The sequence below is a fragment of the Vidua macroura genome, chromosome 9, assembly GCF_024509145.1.
Source record: "Vidua macroura isolate BioBank_ID:100142 chromosome 9, ASM2450914v1, whole genome shotgun sequence".
Classification (NCBI taxonomy): Eukaryota; Metazoa; Chordata; class Aves; order Passeriformes; family Viduidae; genus Vidua; species Vidua macroura.
This window is the reverse complement of record NC_071579.1, coordinates 3,481,990-3,492,615: the sequence shown is the minus strand read 5'-3', so window position 1 is coordinate 3,492,615 and position 10,626 is coordinate 3,481,990. Positions and strand designations below refer to the sequence as shown.

General features: G+C 44.2%; 2 protein-coding genes across 18 annotated transcripts in view; one reads left to right on the top strand and one right to left on the bottom strand.

Annotated features, from left to right (window-relative positions):
- Positions 1-2,855: 2,855 nt before the first annotated feature.
- Positions 2,856-4,023, bottom strand: LOC128811463 (brain acid soluble protein 1-like). The gene is made up of 3 exons (XM_053985115.1): positions 3,945-4,023; positions 3,183-3,799; positions 2,856-3,098 (listed from the first exon to the last, which is right to left on the bottom strand). Exons 1-3 carry the CDS (start codon positions 4,021-4,023, stop codon positions 3,057-3,059), a joined length of 738 nt encoding a protein of 245 aa, XP_053841090.1. The 3' UTR covers positions 2,856-3,056.
- Positions 3,393-10,626, top strand: part of CEP350 (centrosomal protein 350) — a 76,685-nt gene continuing 69,451 nt past the window's right edge. For 14 of the 17 annotated variants that reach the window (XR_008438259.1, XR_008438256.1, XR_008438257.1 and 11 more), the window contains exon 1: positions 3,393-3,473. The gene's annotated coding sequence lies outside the window, so the exon portion shown is untranslated. Of the gene's footprint in view, positions 3,474-3,515; positions 3,655-3,677; positions 4,071-4,884; positions 5,066-10,626 lie in introns of those variants that run through there. The other 3 variants (XM_053984500.1, XM_053984502.1, XM_053984501.1) reach the window with 3 other exon arrangements.

The window sequence follows — 10,626 nt, the reverse complement described above, 5'->3', positions numbered from 1 at the left end:
TGATGTTTTCCAAACTGCAAAATAGTTTGGCTCCTTCTAGAGAAATCTCACTTGTGAAGTTGAAGTGTCCCTGACTGTCAGCAGATCAGGAAATTACTTTGTGACAGAAAAAAATGTGGTTTTACAGAGCAAAGACACCAGATCTGGCCTTGAGACCAAGAAGGGGATTTTCCTTCTTCTGTGGCCTTTAGCAAAAAAAAAAATTGAGTAGAACATGATCTTTTGGGGGAGGGATGAATCAGCTACACACCAAGCTGCAGACAAGATTTCCAGTACTCTGCAAATTGGACTGGAAATGGTCAAAGTGCTCCTTGGGTTGTGAGCAGATGGAGCTCCAGGTGGAAGGGGGAGTGTGACCCCTCTCCTGCTGTCACCTGTGGGCACCTGCAGGATGGAAATACCTTACTGCCTTCAGCAGTGGCTGTTGTGAAAGGGACCCAGAACAAAGCACTGCTCAGCTGGTGTTACCTTGTCTCTCACACCCTGCTCTGAGTCATGCTGTGCTGAGTGTGGAGCATGCTAAGCAGGTTTGGAAAAAGGAATTAATTTCCCCCCCCCCCCTTTTTTTTCCACATCAACAAAATCATACTCTTTCTGCAAATAAAATTAAAAAATAAGCTGTGGCTTTCGTGGCCTTGTTTTTGAAAATTACATTTGTTTTGCGTGAAAAGTCCAGCTCTATCTGAATGCAAAAGGTAAGGTGAGAGCTCCATGCTCAGGCAGGCATAAAATTATTTGCTGTACAGGACACAGCTATATGCACCATCTGCAGTGCAATTGCCAGCATGCTGTATTTAGGGAAAAGAATCTGGTTTTGGAGGGCTGTAATGAAACATGAACAACTTGCCAGATTCTGTGTTAGGACCCTGTGGTACAGTTGGAAAACTGGGAAGAAATCTGAAGTGATGCCTTTATTTCATAAGAGAACAATTTTTCATGCATTGTTTCTGCTGTCAGAGGGACTGCAAAGTCGTAGGAGTACAGAGAAGCGAGGGGGGATGTCCTGTAGTCCTCACAGCTGTCCTGTGTCCTGTTTTATTGTCAGTTCCTGACAGTTGGATTTATAATTGTATGCCTGGAAAATCTCATTCCATGTCCAACAGGTGGAAGCACCCTTCCCCAAATTCCTCCATGGCTCTTGGGAGCCATGTCAATCAGGGAAAGGGGGGAGGGAGTCTGGGGGCTTTTGGCTGCAGGAGCCAGCTGCCCCTTTCTAATTTTAAAAGGGGTGTGCAAGAACGGTGTGGAGTGGAAAACTTTCCAAACCTCTTTCTTAAAGCTGCAATAAAGCGAGTGAGTGAAAGATGAGAATGTGGCTCTTTGCTTTTCACTTACTGAGCGTCTCCATGCAGCACTGAGGCAGTGCTCGCTGCTGTTCCCTGCCTTGCTTTGCTCTGTAGGGAGCTCGTCCAGCTGCAGAGTGTTCCACTCCTCCTACCTGGGGCTGTGTGCAGGTAAAAGCTTCCTTTCTTTACAAATTTCACAAGGTGACTGCGTTTTCCACGAGAATGTCTTTTCTCTTTTCTCATGTCGGGTGTTTGCCCATCAGAGCTTTCCACTTCACTGCAAGGGAATCTTTGGACGTGAAAAGGGTTCACTTTCAAACCAGTTAGGTTCCACTGGCAGGTACAGAGAGCAAATAGGAGCAAAACCAGAATACAAACACTGCCTTCTAATTCCATTTAAACCAACTGATTTCCATGTTTGAGAAAATCCTAATGTGGTGCCTAGTTCGCCTGGAGATGAGAAGGAGGAGTGTGAAACTAGACTAACTGCTTCCAAGCAGAAAAGAGAAACTATGTTTAAAAGCATAATTAAAGAGGCAGTACATTACGAAAGTGCTGAATAATTTAAATAAGCTGCCAGTCCAGCAATATTAAGCAGTAAATTTAAGCAAACATTATGTGATGATGGGGAATGTAATAATTTCATTTGCCCTAGTCTGCAATCCCATACATTGCAGTAATATTGTTTTCATTGACTGAAATTGCCATTATTATTATTGTTATTTTCAGTCTCCTGCATTTGGGAGCAGCAAGTTTGCTCTTTGAGGACTCGGGAGGGAATTTGGCACTACTTGCCACTCTTTCCCACTGGACCTGTGCTTGTCTTTCCATATTTGGGCATTTTTTTCTCCTCATCTGGCAAAACAAAATAATTTCCAAAGGTTTAACCACTGACATCTCGAGCTCACTTCTTCTTTCAAAGGAGGTATGCTTATGCAGGAAAATGTACTCTGTAATTAGTTTGTATATGTAAAAGACCCAAATTAAGGCTAAATGAGTATGCTGTAATTGTGATGTGATTAAATTCTGCATTGCCTAAACTTCATAGCTGTAATCTCTCAGTATTTAGGGTGTTTTCCTATGATGTTCCCATACTGGAATAATTTACATGCAAAATGATGACCATTTACTAGAGGAGGGGCTACGCACAAATAGGTTAATCCTTTCTCGTGAAGTAAAAAAAAAAAAAAAAAAGCTCTGATAGTTACCGTGATCTTTTAGTGTTTGGGGTAGATAACTGTCCACCCCCGTGCTCCCCCAAGAAATTTGGCACCAAACAATCACACTAATGACTGAAAACCAGACTGGGGAAGTTGTAGACAGGCCCTGAAGGGAGCATTCGCAAAATAACTGTAGGAAGAAATTATTTTTTCCTATTCTAATAACTTTCCTTCTTCAGTGGAAATAATTTTGCTATAGCTGGATATCTTAGACCTATTTTTGAAGCGTGGGTGGTTTTAATGCATCTTCAGGGTGGAATCTACGCATTAGAAGTCAGTATGCTAACAAATTCTTCCGTGTCTATAATGAGTGATAAAAGTGAAATGAAGCCCGTGAAACTCAGTCATGTCTCTGAAGTTCTGTGCAAATGTTTATTCAAATTTAAATTCGGGAGAGTGTAATTGGAGACGCTGTCATTTGCAAAAAAGAAAAAAAAATTTGAATTATTTTTCTAAAGATGACTTAGCTATGAACATAAATGACTAAAAAGCGGTGCCCTAGTTTCGGCTGGAGCCGCTTCAGGAACGCCAACATCAGCGCTGGGTTCAATTAGCATTGCCACGTCCTGGCCTTGCACCAACACCCAGAGCTCTACAAATAAAACGCAAGGGGACTAACCCGGCAGGTCAAGCCTGCAGAAGGGAGGGGAAAAAGAAAAGCTGCGAGGGGACATACCGGAGAACGGGGCACTCCCGCGGCTGAGGGAGGGAAGGGCGGCCGCGCCGCACCCAAGATGGCGGCCGGCGCCGAGGGGGCCCGGCGGGACGGCGCCATGCTGGGAAGGTCGGCGGTGGGCCGGTTCTCGCGAGAGTTTCCGATTAGCCGCCGCCGCCGCCGCTTCGTGTCAGTTGCGGGCCGGTAATGGCGGCGCTGAGCGGCCGCTGACGGGCCGCGCACCGGGCTCGGGCCGCCCTCCCTCCGCGGGATGTGCCGCGACTTGCCGCTGGCGCAGCGGGCGTCCACCAGGTGAGGAGGCAGCGGGAGCGGCTCGCGCCGCCGCCCCAGGCCGCGCTCGGCCGGCGGTGCCGCCCCGCCGGGGCGTCGGGCGAGGTGGGGCCGGGGCGGGCCTGGCCCGAGGAGCTGCCGGCTGTCATTTGGCTCGGCCGCTGCGCCCGGCTCCGGCGTCTCCGCGGCATCCGCTTCACCCGTTAAGTGTCTTTCTGTTTCTAGTTTTAATTTGCTTTCCGCTGCTTGTCGTACCGGGGGGTGGCGGGTGAACGGAGAGGGTTGGGGTGCTCCGTTTCGCTGTTGTCTTTTCGCGTTGTGGGGGAAACCGCCAATCCCGGGTGTTTCTATGGTCAGACAGAAACAGAGCCGGGAGCTCCTCGGCTGCCCTGGGAGCCACCCCGAGCACGGGGATGGCGCTTTTAAAGTTTAAATGTGCGCTTTGCTAAATGTGTGCCTGTGCTGTGCCAGGGCGTCCTGCCCCGGCATTGCGGCATCGCTCGGTGTCTGCCCGCTCAAAGTCCTCCTGACATCCCCGGCAACATCTGCCCCGAGCATTCTCTGACTTCATCGGTGCCATTCACTGTGCCTGTTGGAGGCATAGAGGCTTCTATACGAGTATGACTGGGTTGTTTTTTTGTTTTGTTTTGTTTTGTTTATTTTTTCCCTGTTGATGCAGTTTTGTGTTGTATATTGCCTGCTATCGGTGTAGTCTTTGTGGAATAGTTAAGGTAGTCAGGCACTGGAAGAAGGTTGCCCAGGGAGGTGGTGGAGTCACCATTCTCAGAGGTGTTTAGGATGTTTGATGATCTTAAGGGTCTCTTCCAAGCTTGACGATTTTCTGATTCTCTGATTGTTTCTGTCTCTGGGTATAAGCTGTAGCTCAGCAGCTGAGCATCTCCTGGCACGGGGTAAGTGTCAGTTTGCAGGTAGAGGTTCCTTGTGTAAGTTTGCAGGTAGAGGTTTGTCTGACAAATAGCTTCATTGTGTAGATGAACAATCCACTGTCTTGAAATTGAAAATTTAACACTTGACTGGTCGCTTCTGGTCAGGAGGGGGGGTTTGTCATCTTAAACTGCTTCAACTGTTCTACTGATTTGAAAACTCAAAGTACGGTGACCAAAAGTGTTTGTGGGATGAACATGTGGAGCTGTGATTCACCGCTTTGCATGTAAGTTCTCAGTGCTCTGTCGGGGCTGTCTGCACCGTCGGGCTAAGTTTTGCTGTCTCTTTGCTATAGTTCTGGTTGCTGCAACAGATGCATTAGGTAATGCTTGAGATAATTAGATACAACTGAGGGTGTGGCCACGTGAACGCTGTAAACTGTCGAAGGCTTCGGTTTCTGTGAGTGACGCTACTTTAAACAGAAGGTATCCTGCTCCCTCTGAGCAGCTTAATTTATGGAGTAATGGCACATTTCTGCAAGGGGTCAGGGCACCGTGGAAATTACGGGCATCCAAAGGAGTGTGGGCAGCATCTTGAGAGAGGTGATTGTGCCCCTCTGGTCCACTCCCGCGAGACCTCACCTGGAGTGTTGTGTACAGGTCAGGTGTCCCCGGCATAGAAGGGACATTGGAGCTGTTGGAGCAAGTCCAGAGGAGGCCACAAAGTCGGTAAGAGAACTGGAGCACCTCTCCTGCAAAGACAGGCTGAGAACGTTGGGGCTGTTCAGAGCAGATTGCGTGGAGACCTCACAGTGTGTCCAGTATCTGAAGGGACCTACAAGGAAACCAGAGAGGGACTCTTTGTTGGGAACTATAGAGGTAGGACAAGCGGGAATGGCTTCAAACTGAAACACTGCATTTAGCTTGGGCACTGGGAAGAAATTCTTCCCTGTGAGGGTGGTGAAGCTCTGGCACAGAGCTCACAGAGCTGTGTCTGCCCCTTCTCTGGAAGTGTTCAAGACTAGATTGGATGGGGCTTGGAGCAGCCTAGGATAGTGGAAGATGTCTATGGCCAGGAGTTGGAACTAAATGATCTTTAAAGTCACTTCCATCCCAAACCATTGTAGGATTCTGTGTTGCTGATTGGCATGGATCACCTTGCAGGCTGCCTAGGCTGGGTGTGGTGGTGACTGAAAGAAAGTGATTTTAAAATTATAGAACATCTTGTTTGCGTGGGTTTGTTTTACTAAGCTTTGGTGCATAGCTCAGGTTTGAACACTGTACTGATAAACCAGTCCCAACGTGGATCATGTCTTTTATGTCTTGAAATAACTTTATTGGCAATTTCTGTCACCACGGCAAAAGCATCCCTTAAATGGGTAAGAATCTAATCTTGGAGTTGCTACATCTGTACTTGAAGGTTTTGTTGACTTGGATGTAATGAACTTTGTGTCTCCTTTCACCCCTCTACCAGACATACAGCTGCTTTCTGCTAAAAAGGTTTCCTTGTATCAAGCAGACTTGTGGATTAAGTCATTAATGGGTTTAGTCCGGTGGACTTCAGAGTGCTCAGCTGAGGCTGCAGTCCTATTAATGTGCTTCCAGTTAGGTTTGAAATCAGGAGTGTCAGTGCACACAGCACTGGATCTATTCTGTATTACCATCTCTGGGAGGTGAGTGAAGCTGCACAACATAACATGAATGGTGTGTTGTGCCTGATGCTGCTTCTTTCCTCCCAGTTTGCCTGTCCTGGCAGCAACATGATAAAATGAAAGAAAAGTCACCATAAAAGAAAAATTATTAATTTGCTGCCCAGTTAGTGAGTTGAACTGGCTTGAGTTGCAGTCAGGTGAGCATTGCGTCTATGACAGAGTGACATGATTGCTAGAGAAGGTAGCAAGGAGTATTTGGATCCCTTCATCACTGTGGAGCTGCTAAATCTGCTCAACTCCACCTTGAAAACTTACATCAGAGAGCCACCTTTTTATCAATACAGCAGAACTGTTTAACTCTGCTATTAATGTACTTAAACTAATTGATGCTATTCAAATCAATATGAGTGTTAATATAAGATCAGGTGTAGTGATACAGTAATGATAACAGAAGGACTTTGGTAGTTGAGTGCAGAAAGAAAACTTTCCCAGTGCAGTCAATATATTAGGCATGTGGCTGGATTACAGAAGTGTAAAATTTATCCATAGATGTAAGTGCTTGGAAGATAGATGTGTATCATTGTGCTAATGATATAATAGGCTTTAATGGACTGCTCCATTGAGAATAAAATTACTTGTATGCCTAAGTCTGAAACCTTTGTCAATATGCTAGAGAAAGAATAGAGCAAATAAATGAACTAATCAATTATACCAGGTCAATTGAAACTTAGTGAATGCTAACAGAAATTCTGGCTGGTTTAGCTTCCTAAGAACACTTCTCACCAATGGCAGAATTTCTCACTAAGTCACATCCATGGCAATGCACCAGGTGGAGTTCTCATACTGAAACAGAAAAAAACTTATAAGGGATGGTGTTGTTTAAACATGAAAAAATATCTTATTGCTACATTTAGCTAGATCAAGAAAAAGTCTTTTAGCAGAGTCCTGGTATCTGCCTTTGTAATGACAGGTCAGAAACAGAGCTGGTGGTCACTATTCAGCTTGTCATGAGGTTTTTGTGTTCGGGGTGTTTTGACACTTTGTGTTGTTATTGAGACACTTCTTAGATGCTCCTTCTGAATGCACTTCTGAGCAGAGGCATCAAAGGTGATAAAGTGGCATTTGGAACATTTTTCCTGAAGTTTTAATGCACTTTAATCTGCTTTGAAAGAAAACAGTGATCATCCTGCAGTTGAAACAACAGTAGATGAAGTTGCTTCTTTGCTCATGGTTCTGTTGAGACGTTGAAAGCTGCTGTTTTTGTCAAAATTGACAGGTCTGGTTCTTGTACCTGGCTGTGAGTTCTAAGAAGACTCCTTCACAATGGAGTGTTCCTTGTGAGATGAGACAGAGCTTGAAGAATTTGAGCATATTCTGCTGAATGGATTTATTATGGGCTGCAAGAATTGAAATCTTCTAATGTGCAGTTTCTGGTAACTAGAGGTGGAACCAGTGAACAAAGTCTTGTTTTGAAGGCTGAGGAAAGAAAATGCAGGAGTACTTTACTGGTTCTAGGAACTGGGGTATTTTCTTCTCTGTCATAAATGCTAAGGTCTTTGAAGTCAAAGAAAATACAGAACTTGTGAATGGATAGGCAAAGCCTTGTGTGCATCTTCTTAATAAATGGATGCATTCTTTGTGTCTTTGTACTCTGATTTCTTCACGAACAATGAATCAAGTTACACTAGCTGTCACAACATTCATTTCAATAGATTTCCTCAGAGTACCTCCTGGCACGTGATGCAGGAGAGGAAGACATTCAATTTCAGTAGAACCACTAATCCCTTTCTAGGGCCACTTTTATTTTTTTATCACTTCTCCATCACTTGTGATGAAGCAGAGACACTTTTGCAAGTTGCCATGTCTTTTCATAGCAAGAGAATGTGGTAAATGTCCATTCTCAGCATACAGTTGGAAAGAATCAGATCCAGAAATGTTTAATTTATAGAGAAATCTGCACTATAGTTTGGATGCAAATTTAGTAGCTGACTTGTGCCAGTGATTTAATCATAGAACTCAGGAAACATATTTGTATTTTCTACTGGGCTTTTTTGACATTTGATGGATGTGTGTTTATATCATTTATCTTCCTGGTTAAAAGCTAGAGGTAGTGACACATGCTTTGAAATGTTTAAGCGCTCTTCTGTCTGCAGGTGTGTGGTGTATCTTGATTGCTCTTTTTTTGTACTCCCTTAGTATCCGTAAAGTTTTCTTGTTATCTAGCTTAAGACAGATCAAATTTTATTTAATTTCTTTTACTTATGAAGCTTTTGTTTTGTTTTAATTATTTTCCAAAGTAATTATATTTGGAATGTGAGTTCTTCTGGTATATATACTGCTTGTATTACAAGACAAAATACTGAATATTATCTAAAATTAGCTCACTCAGAGCAGCTAACGTTCATGAGCTCCTTGGACATTGCTGGTGTACACTTGCTTTACAATTCATTTGAAAGCTTATTGTATAAATGAGCACTGGAAGAAGGTGGATGGAGGACCTGCCTCATTGTGCAGTGTCAAGTAGAGAATCTGAAGATGTGGAGCTTTTTGGACAAACATGTCATGCATTCGTTTGTTGTGCCAGAATTTGTCCTCAGTCCTGAGGAAGGTCGGTACATTGCCTGCATCTGATAGTGTTGAAATGCAAAGTTTGCTCAAAATATGCTCTGGCCAAAGAAAGAATATGTCACTCTTGTATCAAAAAACATTTTAAAAGCTCATATACATAACCAAAACAAGTCTTAGAACAATGTATTATGGATATTTTTAACTCTCATTTAAGTGAGATAATGCAATATGGTAAGGACTTGGATTCCAGAAAAACGAGTAGGTTAACATTATTCCAGACTCAAGCATATGATAATAATTTGTATTTTGTGGTATTTGAGAAGACATGGAAAGTGTTTCTGGCATCTTTAAATATAATTTCCATCACTTACAGTGAACTGGCTCAGCAAAGCAATTTGCTCGACTGGGATTGCCTGTGCCTGTCTACCTGGGTTTGTTACTGCCAGCAGTGCAGAGCTTTAGCTGCACAGACAGGAGCTCCAGAGGGTCTTTTAAGATTCAAAAGTCACCTTTGTATTTATACATGGAAACTTAAAATGTTTTTGCAAACAGGAAAACCCATCCCGAAAACCAATTATTTGTGTCTGCGTTCATTTCCTCCACAGACAAGTGTGCACTGTGTGAGGTGTGGGTGGAGTGGGACACACTGGCCAGGGTGCCCTTGAGCTCCAGTGCTATCTCCACTGGGAAGAAGAAGGTGAATGGTTCTTGTTTTGCCCAGTCCCACTGTTCTCCTCAAGGCAAAAGCAAGAGCAGCTTGACACATTTGCTCCTGGGAAGCAGCAGCCAGAGCAGGACTGAGACTGATCCGACTGTTCACCAGTGTTTCCATCCCTTCTCCTTCTGCTTGCATGGAAGGTGTTGCTTACAGTATGACATAGGTAGAACTAATAAAGCAAAAAGAACAGGCAGAATTCTTTTAGCCTGTACCAGACTCCCAGTTCACTTTGCTTTACCACATAAGCCCATTGACTTTCTGCCTAAATAAGGCAAAGAGAGACCCAGGCATAAAGAAAGGAAAAGATGGATTCTTTTATTGGCACTGGTGCATTATTTTTGCTTAAACTGCATGAAATGTTGTCCTAGTGGACAACATTTTGTAGCAAAATCTGCCACTATGTAGATAAAACATTTGAGAATATCCCATAGAAGTCAATGTTACAGAATCACAGAATAATGAGGTTGGAAGAGACCTCTAAGATCATCAAGTCCAACCTATGCCCTGACACCTCAACTAGACTATAGCACCAAGTGTCATGTCCAGTCTTTTTTTAAACACATTCAGAGATGGTGATTCTACCACCTCCCTGGGAAGACAATTCCAGTACTTTATTATTCTTTTGGTGAAGAATTTTTTACTAATATCCAACCTTTGCCTTCCCTGACGTAGCTTAAGACTGTATCCTCTTGTTCTGTCAGTTGCTGCCTGGTGGAAGAGACCAACCCCACCTGTCTACAGCCTCCCTTCAGGAAGTTGTAGAGAACAATAAGGTCACCTCTGAGCCTCCTCTTCTCCAGGCTGAACAACCCCAGCTCCTTCAAATGTTGCTCATAGGGTTTGTGTTCCCAGCCCCTCTCCAGCCTTGTTGCCTCCTCTGGACGTGCTCAAGCATCTCAATGTCCTTCCTAAACTGAGGGCCCAGAACTGGACACAGCACTTAAGATGCGGTCTCACCAGCGCTGAGTACCGGCGGAGAATGACCTGCCTGGTCCTGCTGGTCACACCATTCCTAATGCAGGCCAGGATGCCCTTGGCTTTCTTGGCCACCAAGGCAACATGCTGGCTCATGTTAATAACTTGTTTTATTCCATACTTTTAGCAAACCTTCATATTTTCTTTTGTGGTATCCCTTTCGTTTAGTATCCCTTGTATTTTTATAAGAAACAAAGTCTTGAGGAATACTGTTCCCTGTGCATACTGTGGTTTTTTTTTTCCCATAACCACGAAATGTTAATGAAAACAGCAGTGGGTGATCTCTTGCTCACATTGTCTTCCTTCTCTGAATCTGCACGATTCAGTTTTCTCTCCTGTTTCCTTATTCCAGTGCCATGACTTCTGAGTTTCCTCTG